Raw genomic sequence first — 25,754 nt, 5'->3', positions numbered from 1 at the left:
GTTAATAGATCCATGCGTTTACCGCAACTATGACAACGCCTGAAAACCATGGAAACGTAAACGTAAAATTCCACCAAACCGGCAAACCGGAAGCCAGTTTTGACCATAGATGACGTTCGGAAACTTGTGGATAGGAAACAAATCACTTCATAAGTGGTGAACGTCATGTCTTTTGTAGACGGTAGAAAGTAGATCTAGAAAGCGAGATCGCCGTGCTGCTGCTGTTATTGAAATGACGTGCATTGCATCATGACGTTCTTCGTGCGTCGCTGTTTTGATTGGGATATCCCAATTGATTACAATTACCATGTATATAGGAATAACCCTGTTAAAGTGGAATATTTACTTTTACCTGAATATTGACTGCATGTAAACATAGTCATAGTCTTGTCTGCTATAACAAACCGTTGTCACACTTCTGTTGCTGATACAGGTTCATGTATCAGTTTTCTGTGACTGAAACTCACAGCCTGACCTTCAGTCCTTAAAACCCCAAACAGCCTCTTTGTCCCGGTATCTGCCGCGTCTCTCGTCCTCCTCATTAGGCCGGTTAATCCAGTCGTCTGCCTCTGCTGCTGCTTGAACCCGTCTTTTTCATTATCTGGCTGATTTACTGCTCGGCATCACTGTGCTGCACGAGCCACTCGAAGGAGTTTGATTCCCACTTCACACCGTTGCTGCTCCGTCCCGTGTGTGTGTGTGTGTGTGTGTGTGTGCACTTTGACATCTACAGCTCTGAGAATAATGAGACGCCATCTTTGCCTGGTGCTGCAGGTCTGCAGGTTGCCGCTATACGATGTGATCCAGGAATTAAATGTCAATGAGTATTTAATCTGTGGCGAGGTGTTGCTTGGAGAAGGTCGCGTGGAGCGTAATGAAGTGTTATGTTCGCCGTAATGTGTTTTTTAGTGGGCTGCTCTCCAGCGGCGGGGCAACTTGGCCCCGAGACGTTACAACTTCATTTATCATTTATCAAAGCGCTGATTTCTTTTCTACCTTGATTAAAAACTTTGCAATAACTGTGACTCTTTAGTCATTTCTTAGCTGTTGTTCTTGGCAGCGCGTTAGAGGTTGAGATATAATCACTTCTCTTTGTCCATCAGCCAGACTAAACACTCAGACGGTTTTTTTTTTATAAGCTTCATCAAGAAAATGTGCTATGGGGACACTCTGATCCACTCTAATATCTCTGTCAAATAAACCTTTTACATCGCAGAGATAACATCAGATCTGAGTGGGAGAGAGGATTTTACACACTGCACTCAGCGGAGATCCTTGACTTAGATATTTATTCGGTGGACTGTTTTGCTTTTTTGCTTTTTTTACTGGTGGTCCTGACAGCTGCTCAGCTCTCAGCCATCCGCCATCGCCGTCATCCACCCGCGTGCTGCTGACCCCGTTCACCATCATAAACCAGAGCCCGGTGTGATTTCATTACATCGGCCTTAATTGTGTTCGCTTGCTGCGTCTCAAACGTGCTCCAGTAGAAACGGTGGCAGGAGGAGGGAGGAAACAGAAGACGGGAGTGGCCGCAGGGACGTGGCTACAGGGCAGAGGGGATGTCAAAGCTTTTATTCACTGGCTTTTAAAAAGCTCTCTATTCCACACCACTACACCACCTCCTCCTCCTCCTCCTCCACCTCCCGTCTGCAACTGAGAGAAACAACCTCCAGCCTCTGTGCCGGATCAGAAACACACATAAAAAACCACAGCGACAACATGTGTTCTGATGAGATAGGGTGAATTCAGCGATGCCGTAACACAGGAAAGAACCACTAATACCGGAATGTGCTTTGTATTTATGGTGAAGACAAATAAATTCCCTAAAAATACGGAAAAGCTGAGGGGAAAACTGGTGTTAAAGGGATAGTTCATAGTCATACCAGTAGGCTGTCGGTGCAAGCTATTTTTAGAACAGCGGAGCAGAGCCGTGAGCTGCTCAGAGCTACGCCACGGAGGCTCATGGGATTTCTTGGTTTCCCTACAAACTCATCAAATACACAATCCAACAACTCCAAAACACTCTGGTGGACAAGTTGTGACCTGCACATTCACCACGCTATGAGATAATAACACAACGTTACCAGACAGAGTTGTTTTAGAGGGAAATACATTCTAACATTCTGTTATTATCTCATAGCGTGGTGAATGTGCAGGTCACAACTTGTCCACCAGAGCGTTGTGGAGTTGTTGGATTGTGTATTTAATGAGTTTGATGAGGGAAACCAAAAAATCCCATCAGCCTCCGTAGCGTAGCTCTGAGCAGCTCACGGCTCTGCTCCGCCATTCTAAAAATAGCTTGCACCGACAATTAAAGGTAACGAACCTACTGCTAAAACTATAGAGATTATGGCAATGGGCCAATTTGCCAAAATGTTGAACTATCCCTTTAAGCTTCTCCAGAAAAAAGAAAAAGGAAAAAAAAAGTTTGATAATGTTCATATTCATCCTCGTGCCACCTGGTGCCTATTTTAAAACCATATTGTAATCAACGTGCACAGCTGCAGAACCACAGAAGAAGAGGAAGGTGGAGACGTGACAGTCGTGTTGTTTCTGAGGTCGACACCTGACGGCGAGCTGGAACACCTGCCGTGGTTCTGGTCCCACGTCAGTTCATCCAGACGCAGAGCGCCGCTGTCACAACACCACACAGGAGGCCGAGGTCTCTGCTCGACGGCTAATTTCATGTCAAACATGTTTCCATGAGGGTGTGTGACCTTTGACCTGTGTGTGTGCAGACTCATCTGTCGGCTGCTGTGTTTAGTTAGTGTGAAGCTCCAGAGTGAGAGGAGACACCAGTGAGACTCTGAGCCCCTTTCTTCTTTTTTTTTTTTTTTTCAACTTTTTTTTATTACTAGAATACCTACTTGATTGATTTGGTATTACATTTAGTATATTTATTGATACTTATGTGTCAGGTCTTTATGAATTGCTTGGTTGGTTCATCCTGTTCCTTCATCAGATGATTCAAAAATACTTAAAGGTCCAAACATGGGGGTAAAACTGTGACATCCAGCGTTAAGATTCGATTATACACTTATATACTTATACTTAGGCTAATACTATATTCATGGGTAGTATATTCAGATTTTGCCAAAAAACCTTGCCAATTATTACACACTGGACCTTTAATACTCCAATAATTTTACTTCACAAACGTATTTCCCATCATTCTCAGCCGCAGCTGTGCTTTTTTCTCTGCGAACACGTTGCATCTCTGTAGCTTCACGTGTCTCGTCTTCAGCTTGAGCTTCATCTCATCTTGTTGAACTTTTGGCCCCAGATTCAGATCCAGGCTCAGATTCAGAGTTTTTATTGTCCCACAGAGGGGACATTTGTTTTACAGTGGTAGGAGGACACTCAGAACATAAGACCACCAAACTTGAGGTAAAACAATAAGAACAGTTTCATCAAGTGCAACATGTGAAAGTGCAGAATAAGAACTGTGCACATCGAATGAAGGAGCATTTGTACATGTTTTAGTTTGTACCTCCATCCTGAGGGAGGAAGAATAAAGTAGAGAGGTAAAGAGAGGACTTAGATTTTTGATTGAGACAATATTATTTTACTGACATCGAGAAATATAAAGACCATCAACTCCTCTGCAACCGATCCAAGCAGCCTTTGTGATGACAGTAAAAAAAAACAGTGGAGCTGGTGCAGATGCTTTATCTGCTTTGATGAGCTAATTAATGGCAGCTAAGTGAGAAAAGGTGATGGAGGAATCGTGCGAGGAGGAATTAGGAGAGTGTCCAGAAATAACCAGAGACAGACGGACGGACAGACGGAGAATAAACTGTGCTCGACTCCGACAGCGAAAGAATTCATCGTGTTTATCTGGAAAAGTTAAGATAACCATCTGAACATCCTCTCAGCGCCTCCAGCAGCAGCTGCTGCTCCTCTGTCAATTAGAGCTCTTACAGTAAATACTTCTGTGCTGCAGCCGTTTGTGGCTCCGCTAACTGTTCCCTGATCTGCAGTAAAAGAAGAATCCACCTCCAGACCAGTTGAAAGGCCTGCGGTTTCTCCCCGCGGCTCCACGGCTGCACCTGACGCTCATCTCATGTTTTTCGACCCTCGACGATCGTTCTTAGTTTTTTTTTACGATTCGGAAACTATTTGATTTGAAATTGCATCCAGACAGGTTCAGGGGGTGTCGCACCTTTGAAGAGCGAGAGTCGGCAGGTTTTTATTGTGCTTGATATAAGTCTTAAAAATCAGGCGGTAACAAAACCACTGTTGACGACAAACAGCCTATTTTCACATTTTGTTTTAAAACGTGATATCACTTGTAACAGTTGTGGGATTAAAGATCTCAGTGGGAGAGTGTGTAATCAGGAAAAGACCTGACTTTTAACGACATAAAGCTCAGCGCAGGTATGTGACATTATTCCATTAAAGCTGCACTGCAGTAGCTTCAAGGCCGTAGATCTGTTTTGCAGTGAACGTATTTCTCTCTGGATGGTTAGGACTTTTATTTGGTGGTTTTTACAGGCAGAGTGAGTTCACACATGAAGGCGTTTCACTTGGAGGAGTTTCCTCATTAGTGTAAAAACTTTACTTTTGTTGTAAATAAGTTGTGGTGGAGAACATTTTTATACCCAACACTATTTTCACCTGGCTTTCTCACTGAGCTTCAGTTCTTTTTCTTTTTCTTTATATAAATCTGCAGCTTCAAGAATTCAAACCATTCGTGGACGATCGGTCACATCATCACCACCACTGCTATCATCTAACTCAAAGCAGGCGCTCCTCCATGAAATGATGCATTTCTGGATCGCGTTCGGTTCACGGGTTTGACTCGAGTCGGTGGACAATGTCAGTGAGGGCGAAGATGAGCTCGTACCACGTAGAGGAGAGCATCTGCTGTCTGGGAGCTGCAGAATACATCAGCTCGGTGATGACAGCGCTGGACGCAGGAACCTTTGACCCGTAGAATAAGGCGGCGCACACCTGAAACACATTGTAGACACAAGTGTTGTGGTACTGGAGACCGGTCTGGAGACAAGGTCTTGGTCCTGTCTCAGTCTCCATTGAGCTGGATTTGGGATTTTTTCTCAAGAGACATCTTTTTTTGGGGGGGGGGGGGGGGGGGCGAAATCACCACTTTCCTGCATGAATTTACCTCGTAGGTTCTCTGCTGTGTTCTTCTGTTCAATCCAAACTTTGTTTCAATTAAATATGGTTTAGATTTTTATATAAAATCATCTTTTCTTTTCAGCTGAGGAGGATATCAGGCCACATAGTTATTATGAGCGCTGGTACTGAATACAGTGATGGTCTTGAAAATGGTCTGGCTTTGGATGATACGGTAAAGAAAAAACGAGAGCGTGTCGCTAACATTGCTGTTTTGTTTTGACTTTGTCTTTCTCTCTCTTTGTTTAAAGTTTATTACTCCTAAATCCTCTGTGACCTTTTTATATTTTCTACACCGTCCTAATTATAGAGCTGCGACGGCACTAATATACAAACAGCTGAGCATCTCTAAAACTCAAAGTGCAGTTTACATAACTAACGTTCTTAACTTTGCCATCACCAAGCTCATTACGGACAGAAATAGAGAGCGTTGTGCTGCACAGATGCTTTCATCCAAACACATTAATGCACCGTTTGCATCTCTATCCGAGCTCGCTATAGATGTACCGCTGAGCTGATGTGGAGTTGTGATGCGTTTGAGTGATATCCAGAGGGGTGGCATTCATAATGGCCGAGCCTGAAGGGATGAACTCAGGTCTTTGTTTTTGATCTTCTACCCCGCCACAACCACGCATAACCCCCCACTACCCCCTCGGCCGCTTGATGCATTAACTCCTTTCAGCAGATGCACTCATAAATGAGTCACTTCATTTTTCATGTTGAGGAGCAGCTCATTGTAAAAGAGAAAGAAAAAAAAACCTGGCCCTATACATTCCTCCTCCTCCCTGCACTGCACACTGTGACTCTTTAGTACATTAAGCCACAGACACATTTAAAGGCAGACAGTAACTTATTACTGTTACCATGATGCTGTGCATTAGTGGTGCATTACGTTGCCCTCAGCACATAATGTTATTGCATTTTATGATGAATACAAATGAAGTCTGAACTGTGTCTGTACGAGGTTTTGCAAAGTACACGGGGAACAAAAAAATACAAAAAACCATCATCCCCTCCTCCTCCTCCTCCTTCTTCATGTTTAAACACCATTGTTCTCCTCTACATTAGCTGTAATCATGCAGGACCAGAGCACATCGCACCGTGCAAGAAGGCTCTAATCAAATCTTGCTCGCAGTCTGTCAGACTGTGTATATGTTACCAGCCCAGAGGCATGCACACCCAGGCACAGTGGTTTTCGTCTTTGCCCCGGTCGTTCGCTTTAACCAGAGCGCTCCTCCCATGACTCATTTCATGCTCTCTTCGCATTATTTGCTTTGCAGACGTTGGTCACAGCCACACTGTGAGATCCTGGACCTGAGAAAAATTTGAACATTTTCTGATTCTGGGAGAAATTTTTCACCGCATTGCTCTCACGGTTTTACAGCTGTTACGTTGGAAAGATGGTAAAGGGCGAGAAGCCAGTTGAGTCTTAGAAGTTTCTTTATAACCCTTTTTTCCACCAAAAAGAAACCTGGTGCTGGTTCGATGCTGTTGCTGGTGCCAGTGCTCAGCTGGTTCAACAAAAGAACCAGTTTGCTTTTTCACTGGCAACGAGCTGAGTCAGAGCCACACTCCACATACAGGTGCTGCTTCTGTCTTCACAAGCCTACTAGAGTTTATAGATATTTTATATATTAGCGATGCAAATACAAGACAAGTGGAAAACAACAGAAACATACGAAGACAAAAAAAAAACCCAACCCATTTAAGGGTTAGACAAGACAAATAAACGAAGACAAATGCTATACTGGTGCAAACAGTGCTGTACATGTATAGATATGAATTGATGTTGTGGTGGAAGGTGGTCTGTTTGTATGTATGTGCATGTGCATGTCTGTGAGCAATGCATGTGTATGTGTTGGTCTGTCCATGTGTATGAGTGTTGATATGTATGTGTTGGAACCAGCGAATCCACTCAGGTTGGTCGACCCATTGAGAGTTGATACTGTACAGCCTGCATTGCGATTCAGAGACGGAAAATACAACTATTAGGCTACTGGCTTGGCTACCCGTTGTCATCGTCATCTACATTTTGATGATGAGATGTTTTGGTTCTTAAATGAACACAGCCGGTAGCTCGGCTACTTAGCTTCGACTGTGCATGCATCAATTAGCAGTTAAACAAAGATGATTAGATATTGATCATGTCTTTGCGGTGGTCCTGTTGGTCAGGTATCCCCGCCCACAGCCCCTGGCGTAATCGGTTCTTGGTTCAAGGAGTCTGTGTTTGTCTGAAACCAGTGTTGAGAGCCAGGAGCCGGAGCTTAGTCGGTCAAAAAGCAAAGAGCTGGTGCTAAGTCAGACTCTGGCTCCGAACTAGCAGTGGAAGCAGCTCAGTGGAAATATCGTGCTCCAGCTCTGTGCATTATCGAGTTAGTGGCAGAAATCACCACTTTCCTGCATGACACATCCACCCTCGTTGACTTAATGTTGTTGTTTTTTTTACCTCCTGAGACCATGAAGCTCACACCATCCTTTACGGTTGTAGGTTTTCTCATACCACCAGTGTAATGTACATACTACCTAACAAGCTCATTTACTTACCCTCATGGTGCTTAGTGTGATAATGCAGTTTTAATGACTCTCTTGGAACACAACTTAACTGGATGTGTGTTGTGCTCTGGGTATTTCAGCGTATTTACTCTGACAAAGGAGGCCAGATACAACCTTTTTAATTGGATGCAGACGCCCCGGTTTGTCCAGGAGGAGCCCTGCATGCTCTCCCTCCTCCGCCACCATCGAAGACAAGATGTTGCTAAAAGTGTTGTCCTCCTGAAATGCAGGCCGAAGGAACAGCCAAGTGCTGCTCAGAGAGAAGGAGTGTGAGACCAGAGAGATAGAGAGAGAGAGAGAGGGAGGGAAGGGAGGAACGCTGGAGTCTAATATAATACAATTTAGCAGGAGCACTTCCATAAAGACAGTGAGTGGATCCACGTGGGCCGACTAACGACGAGCACAGCTGCATCTGCAAATTCGCCCATTCCCTCGGCTCAGTAGAGAATGAATGTGTGATCTGCGTTGGCCTGGTTCAGCTTCTCCTGGTCTTACCTTCTTAGTTTGCACATTTTTCTGTTTTTCTTTTAAGGAAGGAAAAACACTGGTTGTATTCATTTCATTTCATAGTTCAGATGACGTTTGGCAGCAACATGTCGATCAGACAGCGTAATATATTCACCCTGCACCCTGAGTATTGGATGGGAAACAGCTTCTTTATTTTCCCGAGGAAAGCACAAGACACTGTTGCAGAGAAACTGTGGTCAGATGTTTTTGTAATATCAGATTACAGCACCGTGACCGTGTTATGAAATAAAACTTAACCGATTTCACCAGTAATTTACAGTTTTACCAGCGCAGATACAAAGAGGTCATGTCGTCGTCGTCGTGCTATTTGGAAACCGTTAGCTCTCCGCCTCCAACTTTAGACTTTTACAGATGTTCATCGACTCCATTTATAATCAACCTGCTCATGCACGAGCCAGGATGCAGCAGTGGAAAGGAAACCCATCACTCATTTAGTTCCCATGCTGTAATTCCACAGTGTCTCGGCAGGTTAATACGAGGCGGTGGTGGTCAATCGGGGGTCTTCGGTTTCACACCCCTGGATTAGTTATTCCTGGAGGAGGCCTGCAGGAAAGCAAGAGGACTAGCGGAGCTGCTCGGGGATCCAGTGGCACTTTAGCAAAACACGGTGTTAAAAAATGGATGGGAACACTAACTTCTCTAGACAGATGTGTTGATAAGGCCTCAGAAGGAAACTCCTCAGTGTGACTCTGCTGTGAGAGGAAGAGGAGGAGGAGGAGGAGGAGGAGGCGGCAAAAAAACAAGACATTGATGGAGATAAAAAAATAATCCTCTCAGTTCTGGTTGCAGCTCACTTATATTCCCGTTCAGATGATCCCTTCTTCCCTCCCTCTGAATTAGCAGCTGTCAGACCCCCTCGCTCTGCGGCGCTGATTGATGACCTCATCTGGGATTTAACATGACACACTTTGTGTCAAGTGTTCAGGCTGCGGCGGCGGCGGCTGCACTGGAGATCTCTATTGTCCTTTTCTTTTTTTTCACTCGATACCTTGAACCATTCATCACTTCACCCGCCGAGCTCCTCTCATTGTTACCTGAGCTTTTAAAAACCGTCGACCCTCTGTCACACTTCATGTGGTGAACAGACACAGACACTTAATTCTTTTTTTTTTCTTTTTTGGCGCAGTAACAGGTTATAAATACTGTCAAAAAGCAGAACGTCCTGTGTTTGACTCTGTGGGGTTTTTCAGCGGAGGAGCGGCTGCAGCTCTGCAGTCCCATCACTCCTCGACACACCCACATCCTCATGGTGTTGATGAAGCTGTAGGACTCTGATTGATGACTCCACATTCACTCCGGTGCTCTGGGGTTCACCTATACAGTATGTGTGGGTGTCCTCTGAGTGAAACCTCTCATTTCCTGCAAAGACACAAGGGAGTAGCCTACACACACACCTATGGAGGTGTTTTCTTTTCAAGTTGGAGAAAAAAAAAGTCTTCTTCTTCTCGCATCTTTAACCTCAGTCTCGTTTCTTTCTCCACAGTAATGGATCTCACAGTCTCTCCTTGTTTTAATCACCACTTTATGTCTCATTAAGAGGAGTCAGCAATCGGGGCTCGGCCTGCAGAGAGGGTTTTTTAGTGGAGAAATAAAGCCTTTTCCTTTTTATGGCGATATGTTCCAAGTGCCAAGCCTGTTGTGAAATCCAGCATTGTTTCAGAACTGTAAAAAGCTACTGTGGTTGCAGTGTGGTTTTGCTCATGAGAGGTAATTATCCATTAGATGTGTCAGATGTATTAGATGTTGTCTCGGACGGTCAGCTAAAATGCATGTGTGGGATTTTTGTCTGAATGTCTGCCCATAACGATCAGAGGTAATGAGCTTTAGTACGTGACCTGACTGATGGTAAGAAGAAGGAGGAAGAAGTTCAAATCAATAAACTGTCTTCAGCACCCACAGTCTCCCCTCCTCAAGTGGTTACTCACTCATCAATATATTATTATATGGTCGGACGTCTCATTTTCATCGCATATAGTATATATTTATTCAAAAGCATGAAACTGTCCTGACATATTAGGCTCTGCAGCCGCCTGGTGCTTTTCGCATTACGTCTTTTGTCATGCGTTCTCGGTTCGCTGAACAACAACAGCAGGAGACCCCGGCCTCCAACAGCTAATCAACCAAGCCGCAAAAAATATTGATAACATGCGCAGCTCGACTCGGCTCTGGAATTTATATATTCTCAGATCAACAGCCCACATGTTAAACTGTCCACATGCCATTTATTCATTCACTCATTCATTCATAGGAGCGTACAAGAGCAACTCAAAACAAATGAATTACAGAAATGCACGAGATCAAAGCAGCATACGTCCAGAGTCAGATTCTTCAGACTGCATGTAATGTTCAACTTTTATGGGGGTGCTTAAAAAAAACTAGAAACTAAAAACCTTTTAGAAGAAAAAAGAGCAGCGGTGATGAATCACTTGAAAGGGTGATGTTTTGATCTTAAACGTCAAACATTTGTATTTACTTTTAATTTGTTTTGTGCTCCTATATATGCCACATCTGTACAACCTACTCTACCATGTTTTTTGGGGGGGGGTCATGGGTCAAAGTCTCAGTGCCTTTTTTAGGTTCAACTCATACAGAAACTTTTACACAAATGTTAGATAGTCAGTATAATTCTGGATAAACAGGTTTGCTGCGTTTAATTCACTTGCATTTGCAGTCATGTATTCTACAATTTAAGAGATAAAACAGTAGAGTATTTCAATATTTTTTCCCATTTTAGTAAACAAACCTGCCTAAGTCTGGGTATTACATCTGTTCTTATTCAATTTTTAAGAAACAGGCGAGAGTATGATGTCTCCTCTGCATCTTAAACTTCCTGTAATCGTCACAAGTTCATTTGTTCCTATCTATGTACATGACCCACATCTGATATCATGCATGGCCTTTGTGGCCCAACACACCACTGTACATCACCAAACTCCTTCTTCGACTCGGCTCATCTCTTGTCAGTTTGTGTCTCCAATATGCAGATGATACTGTCATTTTCCTCCCTTAACTTAAATGAAACCTGCAGTATTTCATAACCTTATTGTTGCACAAGATTAAAAGTCATCATGAGTATCTGCACTAAATAAGATGCCAATCATCAATCATTCAAGTGCATGTGTGAGTTTCTTGTGGCGTCAGAGAATCATCCCAATCAATCAATTTCAATCCATCCAGTACATGTTGAGATGTTTCAATCCAGACAAATGTGATGCACTGATTAAGAAAGGGTTGAATCGATGAATGAGGGTTGAGGAGAATAAAAGCAAAGCCGTCTTGTTGTTTTGACTTCATCTCTGTGGTTCCTTTAAGGAGGAAAGAAAAATAATTAGCATCAGAGGCATGTTGCATGTTAAGAGTCTGAGCGCCTTAATTACCACAAGGTACAGGAAATTGAAGTGAACTGAGTATAAGGCATGCTCTTTGTTCCTGGTCTGAAATTACAGTAGGCTTATTAATACCTTTGACTATCCAACAAAGGTTGTCCTTTGAAAATCCTGGATTTTTCCTATTTTGTTTGTTTTCTCTTGCTTTAAAAAGCAGAGTGCCTGTATTTTCTGCATGCTTGACTATTCAGAATTAAAAACTTGGTTCATGGGCGGCGGGACGCTGTGGGCCGTCTCCTATTCTCTGCTTTTATGAATGATGACTTCCCACAAATAGAGTTTATTCAGAGAAGAGCACAGAGCGAAGTGGAAATAATTCCTCCCTCTGTGAAGCAGACACACTTTATTGTCTCTAGTTTAATAGTCTCGGCCATAACGCACACCAGAGATAATGCTTTATCGTAAAAAACAAACAAAAAAAAAACAGATTTCCAGGTCCATCTGCAGCGGTGAGGTGTGCTGTGGAGCAGAGCGGAGCGTCTGTTCAACATCACCTGCATAAACTGCTTAGTGTAAATGCAGCACGACCACCAGCATCTCTGGTCCTGAGGAGACGGCTCCATAGCAACCGAGGCTGGCTGCCGTCCATGTCTCCTATCTCCACAAACATCCCCTTCCCTCTGTCGCTGTCTCTCTTCTCTTATCCTGCATATTTACAGCATCTCTGAGTGAATTGTTTTTGACAGAAATCAAGGTGAGAACAGCAAAGTAATGAGTAAAACATGACTGTTACATTCGCTTCACTTGAAAGTCGGATTTTGTTCGTTTGTCCCCTTGTTTGTTTTTGTTTAAGAGGAGTTTTGGAGGCAGGAGTTCGACTGTGCTGTTTGTTTTCTGACATGTAACTGATATCAACAACGGCGTCGCAACAGCAGATCGCTTTACCTCGCACTGTTTTTTCTACATATGATCAAAAATGTGCAATGCCTCTGATCAGTCCCAGCGCCCCCGAGCTATAGTTTACTCATTTGTCTGTGCATATGCTTAACTACATGTCAGTGCGTGCATGTGTGTGAGTTGTTTATCTGTTTGGCGTCCCATCAGGATGATTAGAGGGAGGAGAAATCATCATCCTGTCTCTGAATCCACCGGAGGAGAAGGTGTGTCAAACAAACGCTCCCTCGCTGTCTGATCAGTTTCCTGAGCAAAGGAAACCAGTGGAGGAAACAAATAATGAGAAAAAAAACATTATTTTTTTTTGGAACAATTGCTTTTGTATATGTGGACTGAACCTGTGGTTTAACAGTACGTTACGTTTAGGGAACGCCACTTGTGGGTGTCATAGATAAACATATGGAGCAGTGTTGTGATTTTGGTTGAATAAGGAGGTTGTATTCTCTGCTGGGTGTATACAGTTAGTCACGTTTATTTGTACGTCTCAGTATCACATATAATGTTTCATTGAGCTTTACAAGCTGAGCTCCACGGCTGCACCCAAAAAACAACAAGCTGGAATACTAAACGCAAATAAAAAAAAAAAAACTCTGATTGTAACGAGGCCAAGAAGTCTATAGTTTCACATGATTTATGAAGAAACGCTCCCGCTATGCTCTTTTTGTTCCAGTTGTGTGTCCATACGCAGTTCATCATGTGATGCAAGCAACGGCCTGTGAGAGGAGGGAAAGTGAGAGTTTGGCCAACGTGTTGCAGGATAAATGATAAAATCCAGCTTCAGGTTTAGGTTCACATATATGGCAAAACCAGATGAGTTCAATGTGTAATTCTATAGAGTATTTTATACAGTTTAAGTTGTGTTACCTTGTGATTACATACTGTATAATGATTTGGAAGTCTAAGGACAGTGACGTTTTCACAGACCAGACCAGGCTGTTGTTCAGCACCAAAAAGTTATGGCAACAGAAAAACTGTTAAAGGGATAGTTCAACATTTTGGCTATAGTCATAGCAGTAGGTTCGTTACCTTTAATTGTCGGTGCAAGCTATTTTTAGAACGGTGGAGCAGAGCTGCGAGCTGCTCAGAGCTTCGGAGGACACGTCAACTGTTGGTAAATGGGACGGTCTAGTCTTTGGAGCATTGCCTGATTGCTGATTTAGATAGCTATCATGCTAGGTGGCTAATAATTAATGGCATGTGAAGAATCTTGAGATTTGATTTTTTGTTTTTAAAGGGACATAAATATTAATGAACATTTCCATGTAAATATGCATGAGATCGTAGCTGAGGCTCATATCCATCTCCTGTCCCACTGGCAGGTTGATGTTCATAGAAAAATACAACAGTAAGATGAATGTTAATGAAGAAGGAGATTTAAAAAAAAAAAAAAAGAAAGAAAGAAAACAAACACAAAGGCAATAAAATTATTGAATACAAGCAGACATCTTCAATGTTGTTGAAGAGTTAGTAAATGTTAAAGTGCTATTAGAGCTATCTTGGGAGGCAGGAGAAGGCCGGATTTGAAGGAGCTGAAATGGGACAGGCCTTACTGTATTCTGCGACGCTGTGATGTAATCGGCCTTCAAATGTGTCCTCTGAAGGATGAAACCCCCGAAGTGAGACAGAGGCATTGTGAAAGTAAAAACAAACTTTTCTTCACCAAGTTCTCCATGCAGACTTTGACCTCATGAATCACGTTGTTTTCATGTTTTCAGTCTCTCTGTTGCTGCTGCGGCTTCAGAGATTTTTCCTGATAGCGAGATGTGAAGGATGCGTCTTTGTGGATTAAGCTGCATGAAGGATTTCATACTTTTTTTATGGATATGTGTCGACGTGCTTCTTTTCTTCTTCTTCTCTTTCTTCTCTCTCTCTCTGACCTTTGGAGACGGCATTGTGTAAATCTAACGTGACGAGAGCTCCCATCATTCAGTGCAAACTTTCCAGCCAGCGGGGGCTCTCTCTCTCTCTCCGCTTGAAACCAAAACACTGAGATTTGGTTACAACACTTTCCATTATTATATTTTCCATATTCCAACTGCATACTTCAAAATTATGTTGTATTGTGAATCTACTGGTTCTAGTTTTCATCCTTCCCTTTTTGCTTTTATGCAGTGACAACAGGACGGAGAAGTAGCTCCATCCCCTGAGACAGGAAGCACTCAGATTCATGGGAAATGGAAAATGTGTTTCTCATTTTTAAAACATAAAAACTCGACATGTTGCCTCTCTCTGTAACTCCGAGTTCCTCCGTACAAGCCGAGCAGGTTGTACTGAAAATCAAAACACGGATGTGCCGACACACATCTGATCTGTGCAGAGACGGTCTGGACCGTGGCCTCGGTCGATCCGCTGCATCTGTGCTCAACGTGAGCCGGGATATTTTTGGAAAATGGCGTCTTTCCACACTGTGGAGGAAAGAGAGAGCGAGGAGGGAGTCTCTTTCAACGGGATCCAAGCGCCTGTGATGTCCAAACACCTGACAAATAAATATACAGGACACAGAGGGATACAACAACAACACGCAGCTGCAGCACACACTCCTGATCTCCATCGTGTTCGTGTTTCATCTGTGTGTTGTTCAAGGGATAGTTCACCCAAAATTGAAATTTCACTCATTATCTGCTCACCCTCATGTGGACTAAGGGCTGGGAGAAGTTTCAGAGTCCTCCGTGGCTTCTCCGAGTTACAGGGGGTCTCGGCGTAGCAGTGCATGTCCATATAACGGTTGCAAATCAAGGGGGCAGTTGTCGGTCAGAGAAGTGAAGCTCACTTCCGCGTTCAAAAAACTGCAATCCCCTCGAATTCCTCTGGGGGCTGGTGTCAGAAGGGAGCATTCCCCATAGACCCCCATGTTAAAATACATACATCCTCAGTAAAGATGTTAAAAGCCTGGTGTTTTTTCGTCTCAATCGATAGTTTCTACCCCCGCACACACTCTGAGGGGGGTGAATTTTTTTTTAACTCTACCGTTTTACTGTTATTAGGTTAAAATTCTGGCCAATTAGGGCGCGGAAACGTTGAGTGACAGGTCCGAGCAGCTCCGTGGACAGCTGCTTCGAGGCCAGTGGGCGGGTTCTCGGCCGGCCAATCCAACATGGCGCTGTTCAGGCCGCCATATTTGAGTCACAAAAACGACTCCCCAAAACCAATGGGTGACGTCACGGACGCTACGTCCATTCTTTTTACAGTCTATGTTGCAAATGGATACCAACTGTCTTCGTAACAAAAAGACACCAAAAAACATCCAAATACCTCCATGCTGCTCGTATGTAATGTCCGTCTTGTATTGAAGCCCCAACATGGGAAATTGTCCCGAAAAAAATTAAATAAGTCTAGTTTTCAAGCTTGTTTGTAGCAGAAGCTCCTCTTCCCGGTTCGTCAAATTTGGACGAAACAGGGTCTGTCCTCTTCCCGGTTCGTCCAAATTCACCTCTCCAAATTTGACGAACCAGGAAGAGGATCTTCCGCTACAAAACAAGCTTGAAATATAGACGTATTTAATACAAGACGGACATTACATACGAGCAGCATGGAGGTATTTGGATGTTTTTTGGTGTGTCTTTTTGTTACGAAGACAGTTGGTATCCATTTGCAACCGTTATATGGACATGCACTGCTACGCCGAGACCCCCTGTAACTCAGAGAAGCCACGGAGGACTCTGAAACTTCTCCCAGCCCTTAGTCCACATGAGGGTGAGTAGATAATGAGTGAAATTTCAATTTTGGGTGAACTATCCCTTTCACACAGATCTCTGAAGAAATGTGTGGAGCACATGAGGAAACCATCCGATCGGTGCAGCAGCAGTTAAATGTAGCGACCCCGCCCCAAACCCACCCACACGCTGCCAGCCGTCCTCGTCCGCCTGCAGCCCCATGTAAGAGTAAGAGGGACCACCCTGTCCCGAGTCACAGCTTCACGTTTGGTAGCAGCAGGACGATGATTTAAAGACGAACAAGAGCAGGAACAGGAAGAGGAACAGACTTAACCCTCCTGTTGTCCTCCTGGGTCAAATTAACCCAATCTGTTCCCTTACTCCATCCTTCCTTCTTTCCTTCCTTTCTCCCTTCCTTCTTTCCACAATCCTTTTTCCCTTGCTTCTTTCCTTACTTCCTTCCCTTCGTTTTTACTTCTTTACTTCTTACTTCTTTCTCTGGTCTGTTCCCTCTCTCCATCTTTCTTTCCTTCCCTTTCCCTTCCTTCTTTCCACAATCCTTTTTGCCTCCCTCCCTTCCTTCCCTTCGTCCTTACTTCTTCCTTCTTTTTTGAGCCAACCCTCCCTCCATCTATCTTTCCTTCCTTTTTTCCTTCCTTCTTTCCTCTCATCGTTCCCTTTGTCCTTCCTTCCTTCTTTCCCTTCGTCCTTCCTTCTATCCCTTTATCCTTCCTTCCTTCTTTCTTTCCCTTCGTCCTTCCTTCCTTCCTTCCTTCCTTCCTTCCTTCCTTCCTTCCTTCTATCCCTTTATCCTTCCTTCCTTCTTTCTTTCCCTTCGTCCTTCCTTCCTTCCTTCTATCCCTTTATCCCTCCTTCCTTCCTTCTTTCCCTTCGTCCTTCCTGCCTTCCCTCTATCCCTTTATCCTTCCTTCCTTCTTTCCCTTTGTCCTTCCTTCCTTCCTTCTATCCCTTTATCCTTCCTTCCTTCTTTCTTTCCCTTCGTCCTTCCTTCCTTCCTTCCTTCTATCCCTTTATCCTTCCTTCCTTCTTTCTTTCCCTTCGTCCTTCCTTCCTTCCTTCTATCCCTTTATCCTTCCTTCTTTCTATCCCTTCGTCCTTCTTCCTTCTTTCCCTTTTCTCCTTCCTTCCTTTCTTCTATCCCTTTATCCTTCCTTCTTTCCCTTTGTCCTTCCTTCCTTCTATCCCTTTATCCTTCCTTCCTTCCTTCCTTCCTTCTTTCCTTCTTTCCCTTTGTCCTTCCTTGCTTCCTAACTTCCTTCCTTCCTTCCTTTCGTCCTTCCTTCCTTGACCCAGGAGGACAGCAGGAGGATGATGGCGTCCAGCTGTGCGACACCTCCCAGCACAACCAAGTCAAACAAAACCCCCCAAAAAAACTCTCAACAATGAGACTTGTTGTGATTTATCACGCTGCACTTGTTGCTGTGGGGCTGCACAGGAACATGAGCTGCAAACAAAGAGAAACAAAAGGCCGAGTGTTTTGTCTCTGACACACATCGGCACAAACTCATTAATCTAAGCCACATGTAAACAGAAACCTGCTGCAGCCATTTACACCTTCAGAGGAGGGAAAAGATAAAAACCAGTGTTGGGTCGGCTCGGCTGTGTGCAGGTGACAGCTAATCAGCCAGATGAATGGCTTCTTAAATAAACATCTATTCTTAGAGTCACAGAAACACCTCCGTCCGCTAACGTGATGAATTGTCATGCATGTGTTTGGGTTTCTCTGATTTCTCCGCTGTGATACAGAGCGGTGTGGACAAGATGGCCGCCGACGACATCGACGACTGACTCGTTGGTTCATTCCGTTTGTCCGCTGCTGCATCTTCACTGTCGGATCTCGTATCGGGCTGCAGATGGATCATTTCAGGACAGAGTTAGATTTTATTTTCACCTCAGACTTTCTGCTGTGATGTATGACACTTTGTGCCCACACAAAACAATTCATATTTTCTCAAGGTGTTGTCACACGGTAAACAAGGCAGGTAGCGGCTGTGACAGTGTTTAATTTCTGTGGAAAACAAACAAAAGTTTAAAAAAAAGGAGAAGGAGAGGGAGAAAAGGCACTCAGAGCCTCAGGTGAAGCAACATCATCCAATATGTCTGAGCAAAGATACTAAAGAGAGAAGGAAACAGAGCAACACAGTGGGAAATAACAAGCAGTCGACTTTAACTGAAGTAAAAATTAAAAACACTGTTACTGTAGTTAAAACAGTGTTCAAAAATCATTTTTATTGACTATTTCCTCCTCTAAAACCAGAATCTCTTCACAGCAGCTGCTCAGACGTCAAACCACAGAGAGAGGGAAAGACTTTGATTTTGGTTTATTTATTCTCAGACAACCAGAACAGATCATTTATTTTTAGAACAAATGGGAAATTTTGGTCAAGAAGTGGATGAGTCTGACTGAGTCTGAAAATAATTAGGATCTGAGCTTGTCAGTTTCCAGAAAAGGAAGTTTGAAGAAGAAAGAAAATGAATGGAGTTTGGCTCCAGTCATTTGTTAATTCATCCATCCATCCAAAGACACAGGTCATGAACGAAAGGAAATCCACATCATATTAACATGCAATCAATTTGTTTTCTTAATCTTGGCAGAATAAGAAATTGGATTTCCTAGAGCTTGAACTTCTACACCTGCAACATAATACAGTACAACTGAACAGAGTTATTGTTCAGCATTAGCTTGACAAGGTTTATATATTAGAAACATCTGAATATGTGATTCAGTCCAGCTCAAAAAGAAAGTAGAAACATTACAGGCATCAGAAACGTAGATTTGAAACAACAGTATTATTATATTGTATTATATGTTATAGAAGAGGATGTTTTGTTTTTTGATGGTGACGCAGCCTGAAGTTTGTTTGAGTCTGTCATGTCACTGTCACTTCATCAGTGTGAACATCTTTGAGACGAGCTCAGGTGAAGGTAAACAACGACTTTAGGGCTTTTGAACACCGAGTGGTTTATGATGATGATGATGATGATGGTGCAGTTTACTTTGCTTTGATCTGAGCTGCCGAGGGTGTGACGATGACAGGACGGATATGTTTTAGTCTTAATGTGAAGACCTGAGTGCAGCAGGTGGTGGAGGACTCTAATGTCTCTGCAATAATAATTCACTGATTTAGAATAACTAATAAAAGCCTCTGTAGAGAGGAAGCTGCAGCTCAGACCAGACGTTCGTCCTCCTCCAGCTGTTTCTCTCTGAGTCAGTGCTGTGGTCGTCTAGTTGGAGTTTCATATCGCCCTGAGCGTATTTTAATGCATCCTTTGCTTTTCAGGCATCTCTGTCTCCTTTTATCTATTCAAGACTTTCTTTTCTTTCTTTCTTCTGTCCTTTCTGCTGACTTGCAGTCTTGATTAGTCTTGACAGAGGGAAAAAAAGAAAACCTAGTTTGATTAGCGTCTCCATTTAAGTGCTCCCTGCTGATGAAATTAAAATCCTGCAGTCTATCTGTCACCGCCGTGCTGCGTTCAGGCGCACGTATAGAAACCATGGGGACATTTTAAGCCAAGAGAGTCACTCTCCGTGTTTAAGACATGTGTTATTCCGTGACTTCTCTCTGCTGATGTCATGTCTGTGTGTGTGGAGGATAAATCATCCAGGATTCATCGGTGACACGGGGCTGAAGGAGGAACCTCCTCGGGATGTTTAAGTGCTGATAAGACTGCAGGGAAACACGGCGTCGGGGACCGCTGGACCTCCACATATGGTCCTGCTTTTGGCTGTGGTTTGGCTGCTGGTCCGCCGCTCCATTCTTTCTGGTTTCTACATTTTATTTTCATTTGCTTGAGGTAATTTTCACAAATCCCTGTGGGTGTTTCTGTGAACGGGGGAACGGGGGGGAAATACTGAATTTCGCAAGCCGAACATCAGGTCTGAGGCCTGCAAAGTCGTCTGTGGGAATAATTTGAATAATCTAAGATGTTTCTGGTTATTATTATCACAACAGGGGCTCGCTGAGGTCGCTCTGTTCATCTTTATATATATTTATATCCATCAATCGTGAACCCACTGCTGCATTGACAGAGGAGCTGTCTGTTCGATGTCCAGTTGTGACTTTTGAAGCTAAAAAAACATTGAGTAACAAGTTTCTACGTGTCAGCGTCTACGTGCTACAGATTATCACAGATTCCTTTGCCTTTTAGTCACCAAATTAAATACCAGAGCCATTTTTCACAAGCCACAGATCAAGAGGAAATTCACTTTATTTGTAAAAGCGGCTTCTGTCTCAGCAACAAACTCTCGCGCGGTCTCACGACATCTCTCGTCTTTCTGTTCGCTTTGGTTTCACTGCTGCAGACGACGCTTCACAAACACAAAAATGTTCAGGAAACCTCTGAACTTAAAAGTAAAACTGAAGTAAAACTAGTGTTTCTGTTATTATCATCTGTCTTTAGAGAGAAAAACAAAGTATTATTAAAGTGATATGATCGTGCACGGATCAGATATTAAGCTACAGTAGCAGATTTTTATGTCTTGACGAAGTGATCGTGACTACGCCCGCTTCGGAGACGGGAAGTGTAAGTGTCGTAATTTTTTGCATGCATGAATGTAAAAGGAACTGAAGAAGCACATTTCCCCCCAAAAACCCATCAAACTGTCATTGTAGCATCAGATTCAGACAAACAGGACACAGTGCGCTGCAATGACATCTCTGTTTATTGTATTATAGATGTTCATCATCATTTGCACTCATTTTTGTTTTTGTACATTTTTATAGTGTGTTTCTTGTATCTCGTAATCAACTCTAAGAAATTTCACATTTACACAATGCATTTTTTTTACATTAGTAGTAGGTCAGTACAAGGTGACATTCAGCTTCCTCAGGATCAACGATCCCATAGGAGTGTTTGTTGTTGTTGTAGTTGTAGTAATCAATATCACAGAGAATCACAGTGAACCTCCCCATCGGGTTTTTCATGTTGCTGCAGATCGCACGTCTCGCCGCCGCCGCCGCCCCTGACATGGTACACGATGAAACTTACTGCACATGCAAGACATCTGCACAGTAGAGCTGAGTTCTATTGACTAATAGTATATGTGAGTCTCAGAGTAGTGGCATGTTTATATGTTTTCATATCAATGCTACATGACCCTCATTGAGTTGCCAGCAGTTCTAGCCGTGTTATAACATACAGTATGAGTCGAGTTCACTGGCAACCTGTTGTTTATACTGTAAGTCTCTAATGTCTCTTATCAGTGCCAGGTTTATACAGTTTGTTTGCATCTCCAGACTTGAACTAAAATCCTTCATTAACTCTCAACATGTCAAAGAAATGCACATTTTAAAAAAAAACAACATAAAAATACACAAAGGGGGTGAAAAAAAGGCAAAAAATATAATTACACATCTGAACTTAAAAACCTGACACTGTACACAGGCACTTGAACTTTGAGTGCATTCATATTACATCTAATAAGTGCTACAAAATAACATATCAGTTAGAAAAAATACTGAGTCCAAAAAGTGTAATACTATTCATAATATAAACCAACAGGAAAGTGTAAAGGCAAAGAAAACAAACAAAGAAAAATAACAACGGGCAAACTTAAAAAACAAAGCAAAAACCTTGATCCTTGAATGTGTCTTGCATATTTTTCTGTTTGTGTTCAGGTTGTACATTCTTTACATTGTGTGTTCTCGCCTCACAACGAGCTGCTAGAGGAAGATGAGTGTGCTGCAGAAGGAGGTGCAGAAGGAGGAGGAGGAGGAGGAGGAGGAGGAGGAGCGCGTTGGGTTTTTTTTTGTTTTTTGTCATGTTTTTTCGGACTGAAGCAGCGACGCAGCCGGGGCTCAGGATGAATCACACTGGCTCTCTGAGCAGAGGAGTGAATCATCCACTGTAGTTATGTTTGTGTGGAAGTGTGTGTGTGTGTGTAGAAATGTGTGTGTGTGGAAGTGTGTGTGTGTGGTCACATGTCCACACCAGATGGCCACATGTGAGATGTGAGTAAAATACAGCAGAGCTCCCATTCATATGTCTCTGCTGCTGCTGCTGCACTGATGAGACCATGTGACCGATCCAGGCAGCATCACACAGGAGAAACACTGATGCTGATGAGGAAACACGTCACGCTGTCTGTTTAACAGAAGAAAAAAAAACCTATCCAGCAAAAAAAAATCTCAAACTATTCCCTTTTTAAGAGGAACTATGCAAGATTTCTCATCTTAATTAAACAGCTTTGGAGTAATTGTGATGGTTAAATGACTTGTTCCAGGGAGAGGCAAATGCAGAGACTGCTAGCTGAAAAACTGTCCCCAACAGGAACGAGCATCAGCGGTTTTGCATGAATTTCCCTCTAAAACAACTCTGTCTGGTAACGTTGTGTTATTATCTCATAGCGTGGTGAATGTGCAGGTCACAACTTGTCCACCAGAGCGTTGTGGAGTTGTTGGATTGTGTATTTGATGAGTTTGATGAGGGAAACCAAGAAATCCCATGAGCCTCCATAGCGTAGCTCTGAGCAGCTCACGGCTCTGCTCCGCCGTTCTAAAAATATCTTGCACCGACAATTAAAGGTAACGAACCTACAGTACTCCTAAAACTAAAGGGATTATGGCAATGGGCCAATTTGCCAAAAATGTTGAACTATCCCTTTAAATTCACCAAGTTTCTGATGCATTCATGTTGGAACTGGGCTACTCTACCGCACACGTTTACATAGAGCGTTTCCTGCAGGTAGGGGGCAAATTACTCCACAGGAGCAACAGAGTTTGACCAATCAGCTGTCGACTGAAGACCGAGATCAGTTGATTTAATGAGTCACGTCTGGTTTGCTGTGCTGCCTGTTGCCTGTTGCTTGGTTTGGAACAAAAAAAACAGAGCAGCCACACAAACCTTTATGGTATAGTTTGCCCAACACATCGTTCAACCACTGATCTTTCCTTTTCTAATCCTAGCACAACACAAACAGAAACAGCAACAGGAACTCTGAGACGGTTCATGCCTCTGCAGGAGTGAGCGCAGTCCAGATCAGCTACAGTATATTCCTTTTAACAACCTACCTAGAGTACAGTACTGTATGTCGACTGCTTTTACTGCAGGCAGTGGGTGGGCGTAGGTGTGGATGTGGTGGCGGGGGGGCAACATAAAAGAAGTCCTGTGTGATAAAAGGTGCCACCTGGCTTTAGAAGTGCTTTTATATCACCAAGGCGATATAGTAAATGTCAGTGGATGTGTAATGTGGACGTTTGGAGGGAGAGGATGGCGATGGAGGGAAGTTGAGAGAGAAGGGGGGTCCTCCTCCTCCTCCTCCTCCCCCTCCTCCTCCTCTGTGTTGTCCGCACGCAGCATTAATCCAGAAGAGAGGCGGCAGAGTGGAGAGGAGCACGGAGGCTAAATGAAGCTGAAACCCTGAGGTAATTACTACCTGCCTGTCAGGAAGTCTCTCTAATGGGCCCCGTGTTGACAGCAGCGCCGGTGACGATGCATTAGCGCCTCAGAAACGCTGTTTATCAGCCAGACAGAGCTGCACGCACCGGTGGGGACGTGCACATAGAAGAGGAGGAGGAGGAGGAGGAGGAGGAGGAGGAGGAGGTGGTGGTGGTGGGGATAGTGTAAAAAAAAAAAAAGAAAAAGCGATAGAGAGAGAAGAGCGTCAGCCTCTGAGGGGTGTCCCAATTTTCCACTCAGTTAAATGTAAATTAAGATCGATGGGATTCCCCCTCCTTTCCTTTTATGCACACTTTCTATTTTTCTTTTTCTTTTTTCATCGCCAGATTCATTAAAGTGTGGGTTTAATGAGCCGCTCTGCAGGCTGCAGGCTGCGGGCTGCGGGCTGCAGGCTGCGTCACCGCTGACGCCACCGCTCCTCTTTTGGTTCTTCATCTTCTTCTTCGTCATCTTCTTCATCTTCTTCCCTTCAGACATGTCGGCTCATCGCAGTGAGTCAGCAGAGCTCCACCGCCGTGCACAGAGGTTCCTCTCTCTGTCTCTCTCATCATGTTGCACCCTGCTGAGTCAGCGATGTAACTCAAACCCCACCACCACCCCTCCACAATATGAAAGTTAAACACTCGACTAAAACAGCCGACAAATGTTACAGAGCATGAAATTACTGAAACAAAACAAAGTCAGAGGAGAAGAGAGGAGGAGAGCACGAAGAAGAAGGAGAAGAAGCAGCATCCATCTCGCTCTGGTTGATGACCGAGTGGGCGACGCCGCAATAATTGATCTTTTTTTTTTCTTCTTTTCTCCTTCACTCAAATATGAGTCACACTCGCATCCGATGACACGAACATTAAACAAGAGAGCATGCCATGGGACGCGTCTGTGGGTAAATGATAAAGAGAAGAGAGGAGAAGAAACTTCAGAAGAAGTTGGGAGTGACTCACAGCTCTCCCCCCCTCCCCTCCTCCCCTCCTCCTCACCCTCTCGCTGCTTTTTGAATCACACACGACGGCGGGGGTTGAACAGAGAAAATCCTATGAGGAGAGGATTATCTGAGAGAGGGAAGGGGAGTTGGGGCTGAATAGAAAAAGAGGAGATACTGGAGAAGCTTTCTGCCGATTTTTTTTTTTTTTTTTTTTTTTTACCTTTGAGGCACATTAATGATTCACAGCAGGAGAAAAGAGAGGAAAAGAGGAAAGATCAGCTGGCAGTTAGTGGGAACGATGCTGTCATATGTCAACATTAGATATTCAGGTGATAGAGGATGAAACCCGGCGTGTCTACGATGACGATGATGATGATGATATTGCCGTATACAGGTCGTGTCCAGGCACTGATGCGGAGAGTTGGACTCGATATATAAATGCAGGGATGAAGAGTCAGACTTTGCCCCCCACTCCCCCTCCCCCAAACAGAACCAGGAGGTCCACGATGCAGGTCGAGTCCAGTCTTTGCTCTGAGGCCACTTCAGAGATGAGTTTGTGTTTGTTTTTTGTTTTTTTACACTCTCTCTACGATGTGTCCGCTTTGCTTCTTTCTTTCTTTCTTTTTTTTTGGTCCACGGTTCAGGTTCCCCCTCTTCTGCTGCGCTTTCCTCCCTCCATGTCTTCAGCCTTCACTTCCACTCCTCTACTTCCCCTTCCTCTACTTCCTCTTCCTCCTCTTCAGACCACATGGGGAGGCGAGTCGGGCTCGGGGCCGCCGTCCACCCTCACCACTGCAGGGACAGAGTGAAAAACAGACACACATGATTTACATTTGTTTCTTATTCACACGTATTCTCATTTCTTTTTCTTCGTCATGTGTTACCAGATGCCTTAAGGCTGTGGAGGTATTTCCTTTCTAATGTTTCTAAAAAATTAGAGGCTGTCCCCACTAAAACCTTTATAAAATCTATTTGCTTTGTGATATTCTCATCTACTTTGGTACAGTTGCAGTCGAGCAGCTGCTGAATCCTCTATACTGTACATAGAGAAGAGTGGGAAAAATAAGTATTTGATCCCTTATTTCAGTGGTTATGAAACTTTTTTACATCAAGGACCCCTAAACTGACACAAATTAGACCACGGAAAACAAAATTTAAAAGAAACAAACACAGAAATACACAATATTTGTTCTGAAACTGAATAACTCTACTTTTTTAGTCAATGTCACTGAAGCCAATAGCGTGAATTTTTGGAAACATATT

The 25,754-nt window shown here is 43.6% G+C and overlaps 1 protein-coding gene and 1 long non-coding RNA gene across 3 annotated transcripts in view; one reads left to right on the top strand and one right to left on the bottom strand.

Moving 5' to 3' along the window:
* LOC146982414 (uncharacterized) overlaps nucleotides 1-25,754 on the top strand; it is a 90,504-nt gene that overhangs the window by 13,021 nt on the left and 51,729 nt on the right. The gene's annotated exons all lie outside the window — the stretch shown is intronic.
* Nucleotides 20,817-25,754, bottom strand: part of ngfra (nerve growth factor receptor a (TNFR superfamily, member 16)) — a 44,711-nt gene continuing 39,773 nt past the window's right edge. Inside the window, exon 6 of the mRNA XM_085783400.1 lies at nucleotides 20,817-25,283. Within this exon, the coding sequence (XP_085639526.1) occupies nucleotides 25,231-25,283 (53 nt within the window). The 3' untranslated portion in view covers nucleotides 20,817-25,230. The remainder of the gene's footprint in view (nucleotides 25,284-25,754) is intronic.

This window comes from Trachurus japonicus, chromosome 8 (genome assembly GCF_045865225.1).
Source record: "Trachurus japonicus isolate A0001 chromosome 8, Traja_1.0".
Taxonomy (NCBI): Eukaryota; Metazoa; Chordata; class Actinopteri; order Carangiformes; family Carangidae; genus Trachurus; species Trachurus japonicus.
This window is presented reverse-complemented; position numbering and strand designations above follow the sequence as displayed.